The following is a 25,498-nucleotide window of genomic DNA, read 5'->3' on the forward strand; positions in this document are numbered from 1 at the left end:
CACGCTCAATCCACTGAGCTACACCAGCCAGGGCTTTTTTTTTTTTATTATTATCAGTCATTGTGGCTAACACTTTGTCAAATAATTCTTAAAGAGCCAAATTTTGTTTTTATTGATTTTCTTTATTGTTTTTCTCTTCACTATTTCATTTACAGCCACTGTAATCTTTATTCTGCTTGTTTTTTTTTTTCTCTGCTATGTTATCTTCTTGAAGTAAACCATTGGATTATTTTATAATCATTCTCTTTTAAAAACGTAGGTGTTAACAGGTATACGTTTCTCAGAACTGCTGCAGCCGCATCCTGTAAGTTCTGCTGTGTGAGTATTTTTGTTCCATTCACCTCCAAGTACTTTCTAATTTCTCTTGTGATTTCATTTTTGACTCATTGGTTACTTAAGACCCTGTCGTTCAATTTTCACATATTTGTGAATTTCTCAACTTTCTTTTGGTTAGTGATTTCGGATTTCACTCCCCTGTGGTTAGAGAACAGGCTTCATTTTCCAGTACTTCCATACTTCTAGGTTGTTTGGAACCCTGTTTATTGGCCCAGTACGCGGTATGTCCTGAAGGAAGTTTGGTGTGTCCCTGAGAAGACGGTGTAGTCCCCGTGTGCCAAAGGGGGTATTCTACAGATGTCACCACCTTCTCTGGTAAAGTTTTTTCCAGGTTCTTGTTTGCCCCAATTGGTACAGCTGTCTTGGGCAGCTGTGGTATTTAAAAAACAAACAAAAACTACCACTGACTATTTTATCTAACAGACTGGGACAGAGCTTTACTTCTGAGTGAGGTCAAAGAATGATGATGTCCTCCTGAGCGTGGGGCTTTCCACGCAGCCCAGAGACAGATCAAACACCGGCCCTGCTCTGCGTGTGGGACTCTGTGGGGTGCTCCCTCCCTGATGCGCTGCTATGGGTGCCTGCAGGGCTGGTCTTCACAGCCAGTGCTGTGAGATGCCAGCCTGCCAGGCTGCGCTGGAGCTGGGGAGGAGTGGACGGGAGCGAGTCAAGTTGCTCTCTCACAAATCCTGCTGTCCTCACTGAGGTTTAGCGGACTTTCTTGAGCAATGTTTCTCAGGTGGTTATACATCTTTACACAATGTGCAAGTTCTGGAAAAGTTGATTTTGGTATTTTTCTCAGCATTTTCATTGCTTTTATGAAGGACTAGATTTATAAAATATTCTTTCTACCATTCCAAAATCCTGCCCCATTACCCAATATTTTATAGGCAATTATATGCTTGAAGTTTCAATGGAGGCTCTGAACATTGTACATATCTTCCCTATTAGGCAGCAGCAATGTCTAAAAATAAATGCCTTTGTTTCCCGCTCCTGAAATGGCAGGGAGAGGGGATCTTTCCCTTCCACAGTCCTTCCTCTCCCTGGTTAGTGGAAGTAAAAAGAATTCCCCCCAACATTTAGTGAAGGCCAAGATGGATGCCAACTGTGCCAACTGCTTGTATGTGAGAAAGGCTAAGTAATAAGATTTTTATGTTCCTGGGATTTCTGACACTCCTATGAAACAACTCAAGAAAACAAAGTTCATAGAAGCTCATACAACAGACCTCATTTGCGAGCGCCTCTCCTATGTCAGACGGTGCTAACCCTGTACTAGTCCTGACGGATGCGGTCCGCCCTCAGCGCACATGATCTCACGGGGCTCTTGAGAACTAAAGGGGCTGTTAGGACACAGTGTGTTAGTGTTTAAAAAGGGTGTCCAAGGTGCCTTTGAACACATGTAAGGAAGGACCTCTAAGTTATCATCCTAAAAGAAATAACAACTTTTCTAACATGTGAAGGGTAAATAGGAATTAGATGTGAAGGGGGCAGGAGAAAGAAAAAGGGAGGGGGTAAAGGAGAAGAAACTATCCTTTGGTGGGAGGAGAGATTTGGGCTGAATTAAAGACAGCACAGTGTGGTGGTAAGAGATCAGGACAGAGTCATAACCTGGAATTTAGAGTAAGGGGGAATCCTGAATCAAAACCATGAAGATGGAAAGGAATGTATCATGGTATTGGACAGAGAATTAATTTTCACATTGACTGTTAATGTTACCACACAGTTGGAGAGAATAAATAAAGTGAGAAGCCTATTTGGGAGGCATAGCTTTGGTAGAAATTTTAACAGCATTTGAACCAGAGCAGAAAAGATTTCTTAGAAATGAATCACAAGGAAGAGAGACCAGAGAACCATGTTTGTGTCTGAGAGCATGTCCACAGTCAGCCAGGCCACTGAGCAACTAGGTCGCCTCCCAAGCATCCACGTGTCTCTTCCTCCTTCCTAACAGAGCCCTAATTCAGTTCCGATGCTCCCCCTCTGGCAGATCACCCACTGAAGGTAGAGGAATATGACTGTTCCCTGGCTCCAGGGGTTAATCTGTTGTTTTAAAGAAAATCTCATAGCCCCTTGCCAATACTTCATCCAGAGGGGAAATGTGACTTAAATTGGCTCAGTCAGACAGAAGGAAAGATTTTTGTTCCCTGCTTGATGGCGAGGACACTCTTTCTCCTGCTGGACGCTGGTTGCCTCAGCCTGTTGTGAGCTACTTGGTTCCTCAGACTCTGTTGTAACTGTGAGTACCCCTGTGAGGTGGTTATGACCCACAGGACAGGGTCTGCTCAGAGGTTTCTAGAAGGCATTTAGGGCTGGTGTGGGGGCTGAACAATGTTACAAAGCCCCCAAATACTCTCCAGCCCCCATTCCCGTTTCTGCTGGCAGTCCCCTTGTAGAAAGCTCTCAGGAGGACAAAGCTGACCAAGGAGGGAGCGCAAAGACAGGAGAATCCCCCCCCCACCCCCGGTGCCGCTGCCCCTGCGGTTTGCCCTGCTGCCAGGCTCCCTGCACGTGAGTCAGTCCAAGTCCTTGGTTTCAGCCAGATTCACGCCACATTTCTGTTACTTGAATTGGAAAGTATCCTGAAAGCTTCAGTGGAGAAATGTACTTACAAAAAGATGAAGAGATAAAGATTAGCTGGTGGAGAGAGAATCAGAAGAGCTCGGTGTGATACTATCTGAGACAGGACGGAGTTTTGCAAAGAAAAGAATCGCCGACAGTGTTTAATGTAGTTTACTTATGGAGGGAGATATTTTTCCTATACTATTTCTGCTTTGGATAGAGAACCTCTTTAAATCAATCTGCGCCCACTGCCACCATACCATGGCTTCTGATTTACAAAACATCCGAAGGCTAACTGATAGCAGCCTACTCTGCCTTGGAGTATATGAAAACTATGGATCACAGTTTGTTTATGATGATTATATAGTGTGTTTTTACAATGAAATACAGAATAAACATGGCCAGGTAAGATACATTCAATGTAAGTCCACAGATACCGCATGGAAACTTTTCTTTCCCCCAAGCAGGCCAAATTAATTAGTAAAACCTTGTAAGTCTTATAGACATGTTTTATTTAAGATATTCTTTAACAAACAAAAATTTGAAGAAATGTAAAATATTTATCTGAAGCCTGAGAGAAGAGTATAAGAAACCCCCATATATCCATCACCCAGATTCCAAATGTGTCAAGCTCCATCACTCTTGCTTCTGCCTCCTCCCCTCTCACAGCAGTGAATGCAGCTACGTTGCCTGGTGGCAGAAACAGCCCACTGGTTCTGCCCCTGGCTCCACTGGCCTTATCTGAACGGGAGCGGACAGAGGGGGAGGCACCTGCTAGACCAGTACTGCTGCCTGAAATCCAGACCAGCACAGTGGCCAAACCTAATGTCCTTTCCAAAGGTGGAAAGTATGAGTATAAATGAAGAGACACAGGAGTAGTGGCTGAAGGGAAGGGAATGGAAATATGGGTTATGCAATGAGAGAAATCCAATATACGTCAACACCTCAAAAGAGGCTTAGAACAAGAGATGATATTGTCTCTTACCTCAATTGTACCAGATGTCTGAAAGGGAAAAGACACCTATTGCCAAGACCACTCCTACCAGATCCATGGAGGCCTGTGAACTTGAGTGGCCTTGCCCTGGGGGATATTTTCATATAATATGATGACGGACTAATCATTAATGAATGAATGGGACTCCAAAATGCACCAATGTCTATTAACTGTCTTAACCCTTTTGTTTAAAGGGCTCCAACCACTAGGGGGCGGCCTGTGGTATAATAATAGCATGCATATTTGGTCGTCTTCCCAGGTTCCTGGCACAGAGCCCCTGAAAGCCTTGGAACTTCCTGAACGGTAGGAGTTTCTTTGTCATTCATTAGAAGCTCCTAGAACACACCTAATATTATGTTGATGAGGTCACTTAGGATGGACTCCTAGATAGTCTCAGGATGGGTCTGGTCACCAAAAAGACCAAATGATTAGAGGGTTAGAACTTTCAGGCCCACCCACCCACCACTCTTGAATGACAAGATGTGATGAGCTACTGGATTGGGGGAAGGAATCCAAATACCAACGGGATGTCATACCCCATTCCATGGGGACAGAAGCTCCTGCCCTCAGACCTTTCGAGACCCGTCTTATGTACCTCTTCATCTGGCTGTTCATCACTATCCTTTATAAATCCCTCATAAAAAACTAGTAAACCTAAGTGACTATTTCTGGGAGCCATTTTAGCATGGTAATTAAATCCAGTGAAGGGCTTGTGGGAACCTCTGATGTACAAGCCAGTTGGTCAGAAGCACAGGTGACAACCTGGACTCGTGACTGGCATCTGATAAGGGGTGTCTTGTGGGGCTGAGGAACACAATGTCATCTCCAGGGAGACGGTGTCAGAATTGAGTTAAATTTGTAGGACACCCAGTCAACGTCCACTGAGAACTGGAGAGCTGGTTGGTTGTGCTGGAAAACACACACTCCAGACGTAGTATCAGCTGTTTAAAAGCCAGAATGTTGTTTCTCACATGAATAATACACAGATGGCAGTGGGATTCTCGGGCCGGACCGCCGACGCCCGTCTAGCACATAAAGGAGATGACTTTGGCGCTGTGATGGTGTGTGTGTGAAGCAGACATGAGAATCCCTGTCTTCTGTTCAGCCAGACGCCAAAGGGATTTGTAAAAATACAAGAGCAATTCCAATCTTCTCACTACATTTTTTTGTTTAGAAGATATAGTCATTTTTTGAGAAATTATTTATATTAGCATGTAATGGAGTTATTTTTACTTTCAAGATTTCACAAATAATTATTACATTTCTTCAGTTTCAATTTCTGATAATTATATTGATAGGCATAACCTGCACACACACACACACCCCTTGGGGTGTGCAATAATTTGTAAGAGTGTGAAGGACTACTTCAGCCAAAGTATGTGAGAACTGCTCTTTAAGAAAAATTCCTTTCTTCATCATCTCAACTAAACTTCTGGCTAATGTTACTGGATGCAAAATTTACCTCCTCCCTGACAGGCCTTCACATGAGACGCGCCCTGATTTGGAGCAGGAAGCAGACAGTGATTTGGAGAGGATGAAGGCTGACTTAACACTCACCTTCACCAACTCCGTGTAGCCCGTCTCTCTCGGCGTCCACCAGGGCTGGGCTTTCAGTCCCTTCACATTGTAGAGGGAGCGCTGCCAAACAGATGCAAAGTGTCCCCTCTTGTGCCCAAGCTCGTACCACTTGTACGCCTAAAATAACAGAAAAAAATGAACTGCAATTGAGGCATTTTTAGTCATTTAAAAATTCAAGTCACTGCAAGTCAAGTATTACTTTGTGCCATTTACATAAAGAGCTTGCTGGTCAGGCCCAAATCTGTTACACCAGGGAGAATGCTGTCATTTGACTGGATCTCTGGTTATGACCTATTATCACACACGAATGTGTGCATTTTATCTTCAGTCTTGGGCTGTGAAGTCTTTTAATAAAGGATTCATGCTGCAGGCATTCAGAGTGTCCAGCACAGGGTCTGGGATTATTTGCTGAGTAATAAATAATTATAGACACTTAAGGAGACTACATGTATTCTAGCTTTCATTTCTTCAATTCCATTTTTATGTTTCCTTTAAAAGAAAAGGATTATGATTTTGATAACTTCTTTTAAGATATTTACACCTACTGACCAGGAATGCTAACACCGAGAGTGCCCCCTTTTCTCACACGTGGGTTCTTCCCCACCCGCACTGAGGAAGCCACCTCCTGGTAACTGAGGGTAAATCCTCCATGCCGTTAAGTAGACAAAAGGAAATATTATTCTCCGTTGGCATTAATAGAGTGATAGACCACATTAGGTTTTTTCCAAAAGCGGTTTTGTTCCTTTTCCTCCCCTGCCATGAGGGGCCCCATTTGTGGCTGCAGGCTGGCTGTAACGTGACCCGCCTTGCCTCCAGGACCAGGCTTTTCAGGGACAGCTGGCCGCAGGGCAGAGGCTCCAGGTGCCTCCTTCAAGGACGCCCGGCCATATGCTCTCCCAGCGGCCCGCCCCCCACGTCTGTCCTGCAGGGCACACGGCCGCCGTTCTCAGGGCAGAAGGCGGCTCTACTGAGACACTCCGTCGTCTCCCTCTGGTTGTACAGGTCTGATCTAGAGGTGACTTCGCAAGAGTGATTTCAAGTACACATTTGGGTCAGTTGAGGGCAGCCATTTAATACCAAGCAGATTGAGTATCTTCATAAAACTCCGGATATGTGAGTACTTTAAGTATACACTATAGTAACTTTTAAAAACCTTCTAATATTCATACTTCAAAATTTCCTTCGTTGGAAGAATCAAGTGGGACAGCAGGCCTGCTTCCCGTTTTTGGCAGCTCACTTCAGTTTAGCACTTGCTTTCACACATGTCATTGGCTTTTGATCTTTCCCATAACTGCAAATATCTCCAGTTCACAAATGTTGAAACTGAGGTTGTAAAAGCCCCAAATCTCTGACTATAACCCACGGCACCTGGCGACTCGTTCCCTAATCCTTCCACCTTTGTATCATTAAAAAATCAAAAAACCATCACAAGTGATACACTTACCTAATTACCTTTCTCAATAATAATTACCTTTCTTCACTTGACCTTCCTCAAGGTCAAGTGAAGAATGTACAGGCTGACCATTTTTATGTTTTCCTTGAAATACATGTAAATTGTAGCCATAAAAGAGGAACTTTAAAAACCAGAAACTTAAAACAGCTAATTGTCTGACTTTTTTAAAAAAAATAACATTTTACTGTTGGAATTCATTGGATTATTTTCATTAATTTCGTCCAATGTAAACTTAGGATTTTATTTCCTATATTTTTCAGTGTTAAAGTGAACAGTGATTTTAGTTACAACAGGCAGTTTTTCAAAAATTTTAAGGCTTATTAATTTCTGAATCATCAGCAATCCATTCTATTAACTACGTATATTATTAGAATAGTGAAAAAAATTACTGTAAGCTCCAGCTGAGGAGCTAGAAGTCTTTAATGACAGTCCCGGCCTTAACAGTCACCGTGCTAGATGCCTGGGCCCCTGGCTTCACTGACAATGTCACATCTAAACCATCTTTAGCTCTGGCTGGGGTAGCTCAGCGGAATGAGTACGGGCCTGTGAATCACACGATCGAGGTCTGTTCCAGTCAGGGAACACACAACTGGGAATGCCTGGGTTGCAGGCCGGTTCCCAGCAGGGGACACACGAGAGACAACCATACATTGATATTTCTCTCCTTCTCTCCTTCCCTTCCTCTCGAAAGATAAATAAATAAATAAATAAATAAATAAATAAATAAAAATAAACTATCTCTAAGCCCTTTCCTGATACTCAGAGTCAGTCCTCTGGGCCCTGAATTCTGGGCCCTTCTCCCATTTAACTTTTAGAGAAACACACCATGGCAGTAATAAATGAGGAGTTTTATAAAAGTCATCTTCACTGATATCTTCAATGAGGGTAAAAATCACCTCCAGTTACATAGAGGACCCGAAGAATTCAGCCAGGTTGCCCCCACCTTTCTTCAGTATCTAAACTACTTTTCAGTGAGAGTTGTCAGAAAATCAATAATCAAGTCAGAATCCTCTGCAAACTTCCCTGGTATTATTTCCCTTTTACACCTCTAATCAAGAATCCTAAAATAGAGTGCCTGGGGGCACCTACTTAGGTGCATTTTCTAGACTTCAAATTATTGCCATGCATGGTTTCATACACACACACGACACAGACAAAGTGTGTCCAGTGAGTCCAACTCAGGCCCCACCTCAGCCAGAGTCCCTTGTGCCGGAGCACGGTGCACGTGGGGCCGGGGGGGCACGCTTGTGGGGAGAACAGTTGGCTGAAGCTGGCCTTTGGAGGACTGTGAATGCCGTCACTTAGAAACAAGACTGTATTTTTATTTTGCACCTGTTTGAACATAAGATGGCCTGGAAGAAGGTTAAGACGAAAGCAGAAGGCAACAGCCAGGTTCTTACAGCCAGCACTGACGTGGAAGGTAACATTCAACAGCACTGGACTGGGCAAAGGGGAAGGTGACAAGGGTGCCACGCACTCCAACAGGTGGATCCTGGCCCCGTCTAGATGGGAGCCTCTCCAAGCAGGAGGCACAAGAGCTGATTCAAGCACTGACCTTGCAAAGGTGTGAATGTCATCAAATAAGAAGAGAGGGAACCCAGGAGGAAGACTAGTTTAGAGGAAGATCAGTAAGCTGTCTTTGTGACATTGTGTGGTGAGACTAAGCAAGCAGCAGACACGCAAATCTAGATTTGGGGAGACAAGAGCTGGAATGTGGATCTGGGGGTTATGGAAATATTGGTAATAGCTGAGGCTGAACTGCTCAGACTATCTTGGTTTGTCGACCTTCCTCTTCCTGTCCATACAAAACACACCCATCCGAAGAACCTTCTTCAAAAACAATTTTGTCAGCCTCTGCAACACAGAGGCTATGGGTCTGCTTTGCTCTTGGTGCCGGGAGCAAAGCTCCACACACTGAGACCAGGAAGGACGGCGCTTCTTGATATGCAAACTCAGAGGTTGGCAGTCAATTCACAGGTTCAATACTGGCCACAAAGAATAAACTAACACAGGGTTTCCATGGGCTTGTTTCTATTCTACTGTAAGGACGAATCCTTGTGCACTTTTTAAATTCAAGAACTGTGTGTTCTGTGCATATTAATAACTAAGCAAGCTAATAGAACCATAGTCTCTTACGTGCAAACCCCAAGCCCTTAATGAGTGTTTAGTGTTGCATTCTTTGCCCTTGAAGTAAGGGCTGTTTTCATCTAAGATACAAGAAGAAATCACAGACTCCTTTTATCTGTCTCTGCCCTGGACCCTGAGATATTCAAAGATAAATTAGTTAGTGACAAATACATTTACAGGAATTAGACACGGACATTTATCCAGTGTTAGATACCACAGCTAAGTCTTTCTTATCCCTCTCGTTCAAAGGAGGGATCCGACATCTACATCTAAAAGAATGAAGGAACACAAAAAATTATTACTAATTGGCAATTTCCTCTCCCTTTTTTCTCTTCACCTCTCATGCCTCATTCTATTTCAATTGACCGACTGGTAGCCTAGACGGGGGAAGGTACAGATACATAGAAATGAATGAAGAAAAATGTCAGCGATTCAACCTCTGTTACCCCAGACAGGTTTGTGTCTCCAGCTGGCCATTACCTCATCACAAAACCCCTTGCTCCAATGACCCTTTGATTGTCCAAACGGCCCCACATTATTAATCTTAGAAGCCTGATGCTGTGTTATCCTTAGATACCTCTTGGTCACATACATGGGATACAAGAGTTACCAAGATTCAGGGCCTCACTTCACCCTTTTATCCCTGACTGCATGCGGAGCCTGGCCTAGAGCCGTGTGCAGGGCCCTGTGGTGGCAGGTCTGCCGTCCAGCAATGTCATGTAAATCATGGCAGGTTGACTGTGATCATTTGGGAATTTACCGCATACGTCATGATTAATGATCAAATATTATGTTTAAAGAAGCTGACATTATACTCAGAAAATGTAACAACCACAAAGGAAATATGTAACTTGTTTTAGCTACTATGTTTTCTGCATCAGTACCTGTTACTACTATTGCTACAGTTGTTCCCCTTAAACTTGATACTAAGTATTTCAGAAGATAATTCACACAATTAACCATGGGGTTCAGTGTGCTTAGGAATCAGCTGAATAAAGACTTCCCTCTAGGCCCTGGCTGGTATAGCTCAGTGGATGGAGTGCGGGCCTGTGAACCACACGATCGTGGTTCAATTCCCAGTCAGGGCACATGCCTGGGTTGCAGGCCAGTTCCCTGCAGGCCAACCCCCAGCAGGGGACACACGAAAGGCAACCATACATTGATGTTTCTCTCCCTCTCTCCTTCCCTTCCCCTCTAAAGATAAATAAATAAAATCTTAAAAAAAAAAAGACTTCCCTCTAAAATAATTACCTTTTAAGCTCCCAAATAAAAATAAATCTAAGCAAACTGTTAAAATACTTCAAAAATATTTAAACAGTTTAGAAGATATCACTTTATTTCACACTTTAAAAATATGTTTAAGGTAATGTCTATCATATACACACACAGATACACACAGGCACACACAGACATGCTAATTTAGAGATTGCTCTTATGATTCCTCAGATACTTTCAGAAACTGTAAAAGCCAAATCCCGAAAATTCTTTATGGGATTATGTAGGAATTGTTGAGTTGTTTCAAAAAGTTTAAGTCACCACCTTCGAAAATTTACGTTCAAAATACTTTTTCAACTGCAACTTTCTCTTAGAAATAATTTGCCCCCACAAAGAAAGTTCACGAACACATTACCTCCTTGCTCCCGACCCTCTGCAAGGCGTCCCCCAGGTGAAAATAGAATCGCCCATCATCAGTGCCAGGGTCCCCAGATTCTATTCCTTCCTGCAGAAAAGACAGTGTTGGCACTTGTGAAAGAATTAAATACCATGTCTAATCCACGGATTCACTTCATCGTTATATACCGCACGAAAATCTAAGAACCAGACAAGTTCCTCTTAATATTAAAGTTTGGCAGTTAGAGTACTGGTCGATATTTACAATGTAAGTATAATAAAAAAAGGTGGTAATAACACTTAAACTTAATAATACATTAATCATTAACTGATCACAAAATCAGCATGGTGCTTTGTGAATTGTCTCTGTGGGTATGATCATATTTCAATATCCCAAAGAATTTCTTTGGGTGGGTATCGATCACATTTATTTTATTCTACAAATCTGACCATCTGTCATCTAGAGGCTTTTAAAAAAATACCTGAACCAAAATGTTTAGTTGTGCATATATGTCTGAAGTGGTAGAGACCCAACTGCAAGTGATATTTTTTCCCTCTCCAAATAAATGTGCTTTTACCTTTCAATAAAATACTTTATAAAACATATGGTATGATTAAAGCTAATTGGAATCTGAAAATGTAATTATTATTAAACAAATCCTATTTTAAAACGCTTAGTTAATATCTATCCCAATCTCCCACACAAGTACTGAATTAAAATTTATGTTAAAAAGAGAGAGAAAATAGTAAAGTAAGAGAATAAAATTTAAAAAGTAAAAGAAGGAAAAAGGTAAAAAAAAAATTTATATATCACCCTGGCTGGTGTAGCTCAGTGGATTGAGTGCGGGTCTGTGAACCACATGATCGCGGTTCGATTCCCAGTCAGGGCACATGCCTGGGTTGCAGGCCAGTTCCCAGCAGGGGACTCACGAGAGGCAACCACACATTGATGTTTCTGTCCTTCTTTCCTTCCCTTCCCCTCTAAAGATCAATAAACAAAATCTTTAAAAATATTTAAATATCAAGGAGTAAATCTGCCTCCTTGAGGCTTTTTCACAAGGAGCACATCTTTCCTGGGAAGAAATCTTATTGGCACAGTGTTGAAAAGTAGCTGCAAGAAAGAGGAAAGCGTCCCTCAGGAGAGGAGGAGCGTTGTGGTCCGGGTTCCTGACTGACAGGCACTTGAATAAAGGTCCTTGTTGGTTAACTGACTACCTTGCCTTCCTTCTCCCAGGCTCTGAAGCAGGAGAGTCCTATCAGGCTCTCATCTGCCAACGCAAACCCAGAGGGAGCACTTTAAATCAGAGAGACACGCATGCCCACACGGTGGTGGCCCGGGTGGAAAAGTCTGCAGAGACCCAGGGACAGCCCAGACAGACTGGGGTGCACACCTCTCCCACCGCTGCTCGGCTCCTGGGGGTGGGGGCCAGATAGGACCCTTCCCAAGAAACCAGACATCTGCAGGATTACATAAAATGTGCAGATTCTCAACAGAGACAAGCAGTTAAAAATGTTTTTAATAGAATTATGTTGGCCAAATATAACATGCGAGCTATTTGCAGTGGGCTGTTATTTGGCATCTTCTACGAAAGAGATCAAGAGGTATAATATACTGCTACTTAAAAAGAAGTTCACAGGCATTCAGTCAGCTGCTGGGCCAATATGGTAGCCATTGGCTAATGTTTTAAGTTAAGTTAGTATTTAACTTAAAATTAATTAGAATTAAAAATAAAAATTCAGTTCTTCAGTCACACAAGCCACATTTTGGGTGCTCACCAGCACCTGTGGCGGGCAGCTACCACAGGGGAGCACAGAAATGCCTCCGCTGTGCAGAAGGTTCTGCTGGCAGCCCTGCGCCAGACCAAACGTGATTCTAGTGAGCTGACAAGGATTCAACTGGATATGTGAGAAGACTGACCGTAAACTTCAATCTGAATATTGTGAGCTCCCAGGCTTTTTGGAGTTTGGCCTATTCCGTCTGCATGCGTTACCTCACTTTGCATAGGTTCATGAGTCCTGTTCAAGCTGGTTTTAGTGTACAATTCAATTGTGAAAGGGACACTTCATTCATTACCCATATTTTAAATTATGTTAATTATCTTGGAAGACACCTTTGATGCTTCAATAAAAACTAATGACAACTGCAGTTTTAGGGATTTCTCCACAAAGTCTTTTCTAAAGAGTCTCTGCTCATATAGTTAGTATTTCTACATTTGACACTCTGTCACGGCGGAGGTCCACACTGGCCTATGAATGTCATGGTCACTCCCAGTCATGGCAGAGGTCCACACCGGCCTATGAATGTCACGGTCACTCCCAGTCACGGCAGAGGTCCACACCAGCCTATGAATGTCACGGTCACTCCCAGTCATGGCAGAGGTCCACACCGGCCTATGAATGTCACGGTCACTCTCAGTCATGGCAGCGGTCCACACTGGCCTATGAACATCATGGTCAGAGGATGCACATTTTCACCCTGAAAAGACCCAGCGGTGCATGCAGGACAATCTACAAGGCACAGCCGAAGGGGTCCAAGTCATTCAAAAGAACCAGAAGCTAAAAAAAGAGCGAGGGCCGGGACAGTTACCTTTAAATAGGGAATGCTCTCTGCAATCTTGTTCTGTGCCTTCAGGATGAAGCCATAATGCACTTTAGCGAAGCCATCATTAGGTGTCACATTCAGAACCTAAAGTCAAAGAAAACAAAAAGCTATTGTGACTGACTACAAATTCTACAAACGACTGTCAAAACAAATTTTAATTAGCTTTGCTGTACTTGAATTATGATGTTACAGCTTGAAACACTTGTGTTTTGTTCCACTGCAATATATTAGGCTTAAATGGCCCCATTTCCTCTCAACTCAATGTTTTCACATTTACACATTAGTACTTCAAGAATGAAGAAATAAATATAAAAAGGCAATGACTGGTAAAGCATTACTTTGACAATGCAAATCAGCAAAACAGCTGTCAATTGTTACGGCTTCAATATTTTTTCAGTAATCAAGAAAAATGACTTTAAATTCCCTATCTTAAAGTCAACTCTTAATGATTATACATTTCTCTACATACATGCTTCGCACATTGCCTTAATGAACAGGAAATTTAGTTTTCCATTTGTAGTTTATCATGATCCATTGATTCAACATAAATTTCTTGAGGTCGGGACCATTTTAAGGACTGACAATAAAGTGGTGAGCAAATCCAATAACCTGTGATAAAACCCAGATAAATATTTAAAATAAATCAACCCACAGTTTATTTTCATACGCATTTATTATGATTACAGATAAATTATTCAAAATGCATCTAAATGAAATATTAGCAGTGAGAATTTAAAACATTCCACTTGTGAAATCACTTAGACAAACTGATTTACAGAACGAAAGCGAAAGATGAAGAAGGTTTGGGTTGAGTGAATATCCTGTAGCTCCTCTTTTTTCCTTGAATCTAATAGAAAAGGGGGTGCGGCCACGATGGATTCCTTGCACAGGAGGAGTAAGTGTGCAGGAGGAGTAAGTGTGCAGGAGAGGAGTAAGTGTGCAGGAGGAGTAAGTGTGCAGGAGGAGTAAGTGTGCAGGAGGAGTAAGTGTGCAGGAGAAGGTCCCCATGGCCTTTGCGAGTCCAAAGAACACACCACAGACACTCGAGCATTTTCCAGCTGGTATCCCGTCCCGCAGCCCATCCACCAGCAAACCCGGCCAACGCTACCTTTAAAATACATTCCGAATCACTTATTGCTTCCTTCACTGCGGCCACCCTGGTCCAAGTCAGTGATTTCTCCCCTCCCTGCACCCCAGCCCTGCTCTCCTGTCACCCATTCTCCACATGGGGCCCTAAATGGACTCACTAACCCTAGGTCAGATGTCGTCTCCCCTCTGTTCAAAACCCAAAGGGGTTCCACTTCTCTCAGAGCAAGACGGGGGGATCTCTACTTCTCTGGCCTCTCCCCAGCTACTCTGAGGCACCCTGCACTCCTTACTGCTGCAATACAAGCCAAGGGCATGCTTGTCTCAGGACCTCTGCACCTGCTCTTTGGCCCCGGTCTTCTCCCAGCTATCCAAAGGGCTGACTCCCTGACCTTGAGGAAGCCGGGATTGAAGGCCACATCAGTGAGGCCTATGTACCAGCACCTGATGTAAAGCAGACACCCTCCTCCTCATCACTGGTCACTTTCTAACTTCCTTCTCCTGATTCCTTGTTACTCCTTTTTATTCATGGCATTCATTTCCATTTGACCATTTGACTTAGTATTTTCCCCCACTATGAAATAAGTGCTACAGGGATAGTGCCTGTTGCACTCACTGCCAATCCTCAGTGTTCGGAAGGTGCCTGGCACATGGCAGGCGGTCAAGAAATCCACCCTGACTGAATGGATGGGTGCACGCGGATTTCTTCCCAACCTAGATCCCTGAAAGCACAAACTCCGTTTCTTCTGCACCTTCCACAGCCCCTGTTACCAAGCTAGGTGCTGAGCAGGGAGGAGCTCAGCCAATACCTCTGAAAGAAAACTGAACCGAGGCAGGTCATGTTTCTGGCAGCGTAACTCTGAAGGGGTTATCATAATTATTGCAGCTACACAGATGGCATTTCTGCCTCCTGCAGACACACAGCCACCATCTTATTAGCACACACAGAACTCTTCTAGGCTCCAGACATAGATAAGTATGATACACTCACTTTTCTCAGTGAGCTCTCAGTCAAGGGAGGGAGAAGGACCTGGAGGCGGACAATGGCAATGCAATGTGGTAAGGGTGACTACAGGAATGAGGCATGCAGGGAGTGCAGAGGAGGGACACCTAGCTCACTCTGGGGTGAGTGTGGCAGGGCAGGGTATGAAAGCTATTCAGGACTGACTGGGAGTTCACCAGGGAGCGGAAGTGGGGGAGACAGAAGGGGGCGAGCATTTAAGGCCGAGGGGAAAGAGGGGAAAAGGGAACAGCGGGCCAGGAACAGCAAAACGGAATGAGACTGAAGCGGGCAGGAGGCAAATCACAAAGGCTCCTGTTTAGTTTCAGGTACAAGATAACCCACTGGGGAGTAGAAAATGAAAAAGTTTCTGTTTGCGTGTCTCTGAAATATAGCAGATACTATGCAACAGGCTCCAGGGCTCTCCTCTCCTGTGTGTGGCAGACAGTCCCACGCCCAGTGGACACACATGCGGTGGGGAGGGGAGGGTGGGCGATTAGGCAACCAGGTGCTGCCCTCTCTGCCTGACTCATTCCGATTGCCTGCGGTGCCTGTTGCATTTCCCATGTGGGCGCATCACAGGTGTGCAGGGTGTATAATCCAGCTGTAACCAACAAACCTTCCGAAAAGGACAAGCGGCTGTATAAGATTTCTAGGAAACCTGGATTGACGTTAATAGCAACAATATAACAGATCCAGTCTCTCTTTGCACACGCACACACCCACGCATGTGCCACAGAGAAAAACAAAAAAATCCCAGTGTAGCTGGCATGTCTAGTCCCAGCACAAATTCTTCGCATGACACACTAGCAGAATTTTAAAGACCATATAATCATAAGTGGTATTGTTTATAGATTGATATTACTAAAGTATTATATTTTTCAGGGAGAATGAACAATGTTGGGGCAGTTCAATGAAATTAAAAAGAATCTGATAAGTTATTTCCTCTTAAAACTTATTTTGGAGTGTGTACCTTCTACAATGTCCATCACATATTAGTACGTACACACATATACATAATATATACACAAATATACATTTCACAAGTACTTGCTGAAACATTTTTTACTGGCAGCTTACACATTCAGACATGACTGAAGACCACAGCAGCGGGCAATGGGAACCACTGAAGGGTTAGAGCCAAGAATGGGAGGGTCAGATTTGTGGCCTGTGTGGGTGAAGGCTGGAGGTCCCAGCCCTGTACAGGATAAATTGGCCTAACAGGCAAGAGCTGCCGAGTGCCTGAGTTAAACATGGAGGGGATCTGAAAGATACTCAGAAGGTAAAATGAAGGGAAACTAGTGAATTGGCACCAGATTGTAGCCTCCATGAGGACACACTGTGTTTGTACCCGTAGCAACCATTTCCCAAGCTGTGTGATGGGTTTCGATACACAGCAGTTGGCTAAGAGAATGGACGCCTGTGAGGAGTAAGACGAGTTGACCTCAGGTCACAGGCAGGGTTGGTTACTCACTAGCGCAGGGGCGCCTCCACGAGGTGCAGAGGTGAGCGACCTACCTCTGACCGTTTTAAAGTCAGTCACCGTTGAAACGAAACACAGCAAAAGTCCAGAAAGGGAACGATTAATCATTTTTATTAATTTACTCAAAGATAAACATCAACATGGAAAAATATAAAATGACAGTATCATTTTCTGGAAATGATCTTTGACGGAGCCATAACATGTCAGGATAAACGGGTTAAGGAAAGAGAATCCATTAGACACAGCTTATCAACCCTGAAGTGGGAGGAGGAAACAAAAGGCAAACCCCACACCTGTTTGCAGTCTATTACTGCTTCTTTAAGAAGAAACCCACTCAATGGTATTACATTACTATATTTTAGACTCTCTGCATCCTGTTATGTTTGTTTAGGTGGGAGTATGATTTCCAGTGTATAAACAACAGTAGGGAAATATTTTTCAAGATGAAGAAAAATGTTTCAGTACCTGAGATTTAGTGTCAGGTAAAAAGAGTGAATACATTCAAGGAAGATTGTGAGAAGGCGAGGAAGGTCAAATCCATAGTGAGAGAGAGAGACTAGTACGTTTTCAGATCCTGCCCTAACCTCACCTGGGCTTGGTGCTCTCAGTCGAACTTGGTCATGATTTTCGGAAGGAAGGCAGGGGAGGAGGGAGGCATTAATTCTACAATTCAATCTTTGTGGCCTCTGCAGATTAATGGGTGTATCAAATATAGTCGAACAATTCTTACATTCATACAATCCTGAATCTTTGAGATACATGGTGTATCCCTTACCCAAACTTTGTTAGACAGGGTGCTCAACGTTAGGTTTTGGCCATTGAAAAATATAATGCCCCAGGTGGGCATGTTTGGCGATCTGGAACAGGTATGCTGGTAGGTGGCGCAGGTTTCCAACACTGCACGATGAATCCACTTTATGCAGATATTCGACATGCTGTAAAAAGCAAAGGTTTTGTTTCTGTTCCCATGGAAAAGAGAAAAAGAATGAGGAGGGTGAAGAGAAAACTGCTCCAAAATGCGATGATTTTCAGTGAAGCATCTACAGCAATAAAAGGAGGAAAGCACCCTTTATGAGCAGAGCAGTCCACAGGCTGGGTATGAAATTATCACACTGAACTTGCCAGCCTTTTAAAAAACAGAAGGAATCACACTGGCTCTCCGTGAGGGAGGAGCGTTTTGATGTAAAAAGTGCCGACTGGAAAACCACAGACATAAGTAGGTAAAGGCCAAATTAAAGAACACCAAATAAATGTGTTCATCTTTCCTTTACAGAGGCATTAACTTTCTCCAGCTTCAAAGTTTCTTGGGTAGCCTATTTATTTCACACCAAATAAATTCCCTCATTGCTTGAAGGAGCCATGGTTTTCTAGATTTTATAGTTACTTGTGACCTCGAGGTTACTTATTAAAATGTCCACTGAAAGGCAGAAATCCTTGGAAGGGCACCGGAGCAGAGGATCAGGGTCGGTGACCTCTGAGAGGTGAGTCATGTCCTCCCTACACCCAGAAGACCCAAGTTCTGTTGACTCTCTGTAGATGAGGCTTCTAGCGGGAAAAGGAAAGGACTGTGTTTCACAGAGTTCAGCAAAAACTTGAGTTCCTCCTCCTATCATAGAGAATATTTTTAGAAAGGCTGTTTGTGGACTGAAGAAAAATTAAGTTTTAAAAGTACCGCAATTATGCTCTGGCTGGCATAGCTCAGTGGATTGAGCATGAGCCTGCAAACCAGAGGATCGAGGTTCGATTCCCAGTCAGGGCACATGCCTGGGTTGCAGGCTGGTTCCCTGCAGGCCAACTCCCAGCAGGGGACGCACGAAAGGCAACCATATATTGATGTTTCTCTCCCTCTCTCCTTCCCCTCTAAAGATAAATAAATAATTAAAAAAATAATAAAATTGACATTTCTAAAAAAAAAAAGTACTGCAATTATAGGTCGAAAGTTTTGATGTACCAAGTGTCAACTAAAATTTAAAATCTTTGATCAAGGGAAAAGTAGTGATATGAAAACAGTATTAAGAAGTTCATTATCATGATACGTGCCATTTAATTTAACATAAAGAGAGAAATAGGGTGCATTACAATATACAAGTAACATTAGAACTTCGTGTTCAGTGTAATTTGACATAGTTAACAGAAGATTGCTGCTTGCTCACCTTTTCATACACCTTCTTGGCATTATCGTTATCTCCTATCAAGAGATACCCCACTCCGAGGTCATTCTTCAAGGAAGTGTCATCAGGAAATAACTGAACTAGCTTCTGCAGTGTAACAAGAGAACCTCTTATGTGACCTGATTTGGTGGGAAGAGAAGAAAAAGAGAATCCAATAGAAATGATACAGACAAAATGTACACTTTTATATTGAGACTTAAATCAAGACAGACTATCGGACAGAACCTGAAGACCAGCCTGAACCTGACTCTGTACACAGGTGGCTAAGTACCCACTAGGATTTCATCACGCAGTTGTGATGGTGTCAATAACACCTATAAATAGATGCTAAATATAAAACTGATTATAAACACTTTAAAGACAGTCTTATTTTTGGAATTCATTAACATTTACTTTTTACATTACATTCAGTCTTAAGAAAGTTTCAGTTACCAATTCCTTAAAAAAATTGTACTGAGATATTTTTGGTTTATTAAGATTAGCTTTAAAATTATAAATAGAAAAAAATATGAATAGAGGACGAACAAATTAAAAACCTAACTCATTTGAGGTCTAGAACCCTGTGTGAAAGTCGAGGAGGCACTGAGGTGCCCTGCTGACACTGTTGAAACAAAGAGCGCCCTCATCTCTGGGCAAGAGCCTCTTCGTGCAGCTACGAGGCATCATCCAGTGTCATGGGGCCCTCTGGTGGACGATAGTATATTACGCTCATAGGAGCCATGGAAACACCAGCTTCAATTAATTTTTAAAGCTATCTGATGAAAAATTAAAATTTCTGGGATCAATTGTCACTACTTGTCACCAAAGTAGGTAAGACAAATGGAATACAAGAAAATGTACAGGATAAGATTAGTATACATGACAAAATTAATCACCTAAAGGGCTCACTTGTCCACAAACTGAATATTAACCAAGAACTTTAGGACCATCAACAGCTATAGCCCCACAGACAGATAGATCATTGGGCACAGAATATCACCAACCTGTCTCATGGCTGGCTCCCCACTACTGGCCAATCTGGGCTAGGCTTGCTCAGCTGTTCATTCCTTTACTGATAAATCTAAGGAGCCTTCTTACCCTATCTGCCCAGACGAATCTCACGCTTTTCTCCTGCTTTTACACTTTCCCTGTGAACCACTACAAAGCTCTGGTGGAAACCCCTCCTACTGCCGTCTCCGCCCCACCCCACCCCACCCTCTGCACCATGGAACCCTATTCCACTGTGTTCCACTGTGCACACAGTTCATCGCTGTGTCCCCTTCACTGACGTCTTCTGCACACAGTTCCCTCCTCCCAGGGATTCCTCTACTGAACTTGCCTCATTCTCACTCAGAGGAAAGGACCAAAGTGAAAGACTGCTGTGGAAAAGGGTTAGATTTGGTCATAGGCAGCCTTCCCCCACCAGGCTAGGAATAAGCAAGGCAAACGAGGCCCTCGGTGCAAAGTTCAAGAGGGTACCAAATATTCAGCAATCAAGATGAGAGGTTTTATGTATTCTTTTTATTTTTAAACAGAGGGGGAAGGGGAGAGAGAGGAAGAGAAATATCAGTGTGTGGTTGCCTCTCAAACGCATCCCCTACTGGGAACCTGGCCCGCAACCCAGGCGTGTGTCCTGACTGGGAATCAAACCAGTGACCCTTTGGTTCCCAGACCAGCGTTCAATCCACTGAGCCACACCAGCCAGGGCTTATGTATTCTTTTTAAATATCAAAATTAATGTAAATATCACTCTGGATGGCTAGCTCTGTTGGTAAGAGCCTCATGCTGATAGGCCAGGGTTGTGGGTTTGATCCCCAGTCAGGCCACATACAAGAATCACCCATAAATAATGTAAATATATATGATGAACAAAATATCAAAAACTGAAGGGCTGGATCAGTAACCAGTGCCGAGCACAGCCCGCTGAGCCTGAAGCAAGAGGACGGCTCAGTGGTACTGACTGTGCACCCAAGACCAGTGCCCCCCCTTGAGTCCCAGCCCTGCCATTTCCCTCCTGTCTGTACGCTCTACGCTGTTCTCCCCCAGAACTGACCCTTAAGATTCTAAGTCTAATTGACCATTTCTTCTGTTTTATAAACATCACTTGGGTCATCTCCTATCAGAGATTTTGGTCACCTATGAGAGTGACATACTACCTTTAATTCAGCTCCTCAGAGAACTGCTAAAAAGGGTCACTTGGCCTTGCATATCGCTATGTGAGCTCCTACCTTAGCACTGGCTTAGACTCTGCCTTCCCAGTTTACCAAAGACAAGTTACGAGGGCCAGGATCACAGCCCGGCGGTAAGGAAGGTGAGCTACAGCTCGCCGCGCTGCCTTTGGCGCCAGGCACCTGGGTTACTCGGAGGATATACCTTATGCTGCTCTTTTCAAAGCACTTAGTCATTAAAAATCTGTCCTATTATTTTTCTCGGTACAGAGTCAAACCTTACACGTAAGATTTTAGAGGGCTTGGACCTCTTAACATTCCTCTGTAAATATCACCCCACTGATCAGTTTAACCTCCATGAATCTGTCTTGTTCTAATTAAGACAGAAAAGAATTTGGCACGATAGGAAGAGTTTTTGACTCTAGACCTATTAGTTGATTAGTTATAACTCCTTAAGCAAATTATCCAGCCTCTCAGCATCCCATTTACCTCAGTTTTAAAGTGGGTGCGGTGAGGTGAGGAGGGAAAGGGGGTAAGAAAACTATTGGCATCTTTTTGACTATCAAGGTTAGGATTGCTATTTTAGTCTAAGAAACAGTCAGGTAAATTACCTGAAATTAGTTATAGAACTCAGGTCTCCTTCCATGTGACTGGACTCTTTGAAGAGTACATATAGCCTTCAGGCTCTTCAAGGTAGAGCGTGGCATGTGCCTTGATTTAACTTTTCTTACTCCATCTTACCGAGAAACTGTTGTCTGTCTGAGCCCCGCTTCAAACTCAGCCTCAGCAGGTCCGCGGGAACATCAGGCAGGCCGGCTACCTCTTGGTAGGTCTCGATGGCCCTGCGAAGCATGTCATTGCTCCTTCTCTTCTCGGCCAAATCGTCTTCACACTAGAGGGAGTCCCACACTGAATCAGTGGCCCAGGACAAGCCCGTATTTGTAGTCACCCAATATATTCATAAAAAGTTTACTTTTCTACATGCTGTAAAAATAACTCAAGACAAATTAAAGTTTTCTCTTTATCAAGAGACTAAAAAAATACACAAAGAAAAGCAATACAACATGCTATTTCCATAAAATGGAGGAAGGTTGGCTATTAGGCTACAGACAGGAAAGAATATCATAAAAGCAAGACTAATATATGCTAGGGCACAGGTGACACACAGGAGGCCCAAGGGCTGAATCCGCAGCCCCCCCTCCCCCCAATTGTTTTATCCAGCCCAGTACTTGTTTCTACCGGTGGCAGCACTGAGCTCTCTCTTAACTGTTAGGGAGTAGTTACATTTACACAGTCCTGAAATTACATTCGGCCCTTTGAAGGCAACTGCAACGCTGATGTGGCCCCCAGGGAAAATGGGTTTGATACCCATCTCCTGGGGGTTGATGGTGATTTATATCATGTTATACATTAACATTATATAGACTGTACTCCAGCCCACCATTCCTGTGTTCCTTCATTCATGCAACAACTAATATTTCTGAGAGCCAGTCTCTGTTCTACACACGTGGCAGAGAAACTGAACAAAGCAGACAAAGCCCTTTTCCCATTTCATTTCATTCTGGAGAGGAAAGAAAGACAATACACAAACAAGAGTACCATGAGTCTGATGGCCAGAAGTGCTGCGGATAAATAAAGGGCAGGCTTAGCAATGTTGGAAGTGGGGTTGTAGAGAAGATGTTTCGTTAATCAGAATGACCAGGGAGGGTCTGGAAGTAAGGGGGCGGGGCATGAGGATACTGAGGGAAGAACGTTCCAGGCAGAGAGAAAGAACAGCCAGAGCAAAGGCTGTGAGGTGGAAGTGAGGAAGAGAGAAAAGGCTGGTGGTGGAGGGGAGCAGGGGGGACATGATGGGGGTGAGGGTCCAGCTAATGAAGAACCTGGTAAGCTATTTCCAGCTCTAATACACTAACTGTACATGAGATGGACAGACACTGGGACATTGATGGGACCTCAGGTATGTGCCATGGGTCACTCTGGCAGTAATATGGAGAACAGTTGGGATGCGTGGGGGAGAAGCAGACAGCCTGGTTAGTTAGGATGCTCTAGCAGGATTCCAGACAGGAGGTGATGGCTTTGACTAGGGTGGTAGAAATGGAGGTGGTAGGAAGCGGTTAGATTATAAATGTAATTTGAAGGTCAGAGCCACCAGATATGCAGATGGTCTGAATGTAGGGTATGAGAAAAAGGGAGAGAAGCCTAGGATGAATGAGGATTTGGGGCTTAAGCAATTACCAGATGCACTTGCCATGCCCTAAGAATGGGAAGACAAAGCAGAAGCAGGTCTGCAGGCATACGGAATCAGAAATTCAGTTCTGGACATATTAAACCCCGATGCTTAGTAGGTACCCAAGTGGAGATACTGGGTAGGAGGAAGCATACATGAGTCTGAGGTTGAGGAGGGAGGTGAGAGTAAGAGACATACATTAGAGAATTGCCAAGACAGAGATGGTTTTTAAAGTTAAGAAGCTAGAAGCAGTTCTGAGCACAGACAGAGAAATAAAGAGGTCCAAGACCAGAACTCTAAGGAACTGCAAGATTTCAAAGTCACTAGAGGTCAGAAGATAGCAGAGGATGAGCAAAAAGGACAGGGAGGAAAAAAGAAAAGGACAAAAAGAACAAAAAGTGGTGTCCAAGTATTGAGAGGGAGTGAGCAATTGTATAGAAGTGGCTGTCGGGGTGGACAAGATGCCAGACTGGACAGTGTGTAGCCTCTGTTGGTCCTGACAAGAGCATTTCCGTGGGACTACTTGGGACTTGGAATGAAGTAGGTTCAAGAGAAAGCAGGAGGGAAGATGGTGCAGACAGTTCTTTTGAGGAGCTCTGCTATAAACGGAAAAGAAATGGGCCAGTAAGTGGAGGGGAATGTGGAGACAAGGGAGAGTTCTTCTTCTTCTTTTTTAAATGATGGAAATATAGCCCTGGCTCATGTAGCCCAGTGGATTGCATGCAGGCCTGTGAACCAAAGGGTCACCAGTTCAATTCCTAGTCAGGGTACTTGTCTGGGTTGCGGGCCAGGTCCCCCCACCCCCAGTAGGGGGCGCATGAGAGACAACCACACATGGATGTTTCTCTCCCTTTCTTTCTCCCCCCATTCTCCTCTCTCTAAAATTAATTAATACAATGTTTTAAAAAATTAAAAAATAAACAATGGAAATATAGCATGATTCTAAGGTGATATACAAGACTCAGTAGAGAAGGAAAATCTGGTGGTGCAGAGGGGGGGCGTAAAAACTAGAATTATGTCCCTTAGTAGGTGAGAGGGAATAGGATAGGGGACCAGAACAGTTCACCCAGGTTAGAAGGTGGGAAAGCAGAGCACATGGGAGCAATTGTGGGTAGCTTGTGAGTGCAGTAGTAGAGCTGTGGAAATGCTCTGTGAATACTTGTTTTCTTTTAGTGAAATAAGCAAGACTCGTAGCAGGAAATTGAGCATGGGGGGTGAAATACTAGGTAGGAAGAGAGAAGAAAATGCATAACATGATCATCAGAAGCTCATCAGATTTTGTAGTCTAAATTTGAAGACTATATTTAGTTAGATACTAAAAGTAGCATATACAATTTTTCCCCTCAGAATATCCCATTTAATACGCTTACCTTGTTAAAATAAAGTATATGCTGTAGTTAATGTATAGCTTCTGCAAAATAAAGCATAACTCCACAATTTCAGGATGTGGTAAGAAAATGATTCATCCCTTCCCAAGAATCAGCACAAATTGACAAAATTGCAATGGGAAGCTTTTCAGAAAATAACACATAAAAAATAACTTGCTAATATGCACTGATTAGAATAAGTTCCCCAAGAAGACAAGGGCTAGAAGTGAAGCAGTGGAGACGGAGAGCAGTAGACAGATTCCTGAAAAGGAGACATTGACAGGACAAACAAGTCTCCAGATTAGAAAAGGGTATCACTCTTGCTTCACAGAAAAAAGCCTCAGGGTATATGAGCATCTGTTCAAACAGAACAGGAGACCACTACCTACCAGGTGAGGAAGTCCAATGTTAATGACCCATACGGGTCATCCTGACCATTTAGCTTTTGATATATTCATATGCTGGCTTCAAACAATTTTTAAGGCATCAGTTTGTCATGAGTTTGGCTCTGAAGAGTTAACTCACACCAAACATGATGGCTTATATATAACTCCACAAAATGCCAGAGCCTAGACCTGAGGGAGCCTTGGGAGACCATCTAGGTCTAGTTTACAGTTGCCATTTGGTAGCCTCTTCAAGCTGCCAATAGACCCTGGAACTGGAGGGTCTCTTCAAGGTTAATGCAATGACAAATGCCTACCCAGATAACCCATCTTTGCAGAGCGAGGAATATCTAAACTCAATTCGAAAAGAGCAAAGA

General features: G+C 43.5%; 1 protein-coding gene across 1 annotated transcript in view; it reads right to left on the reverse strand.

The window, feature by feature from the left end:
• The window catches only part of ASPH (aspartate beta-hydroxylase), a 179,017-nt gene that overhangs the window by 38,224 nt on the left and 115,295 nt on the right, over window positions 1-25,498 (reverse strand). Inside the window, exons 16-20 of the mRNA XM_037058615.1 lie at window positions 21,886-22,036; window positions 18,980-19,116; window positions 13,243-13,341; window positions 10,675-10,764; window positions 5,444-5,581 (exon numbers count right to left, since the gene is read on the reverse strand). Of these exons, the coding sequence (XP_036914510.1) occupies window positions 5,444-5,581; window positions 10,675-10,764; window positions 13,243-13,341; window positions 18,980-19,116; window positions 21,886-22,036 (615 nt within the window). The remainder of the gene's footprint in view (window positions 1-5,443; window positions 5,582-10,674; window positions 10,765-13,242; window positions 13,342-18,979; window positions 19,117-21,885; window positions 22,037-25,498) is intronic.

This window comes from Sturnira hondurensis, unplaced genomic scaffold (genome assembly GCF_014824575.4).
Source record: "Sturnira hondurensis isolate 20B ecotype Veracruz unplaced genomic scaffold, ASM1482457v3 Scaffold0010128, whole genome shotgun sequence".
Classification (NCBI taxonomy): Eukaryota; Metazoa; Chordata; class Mammalia; order Chiroptera; family Phyllostomidae; genus Sturnira; species Sturnira hondurensis.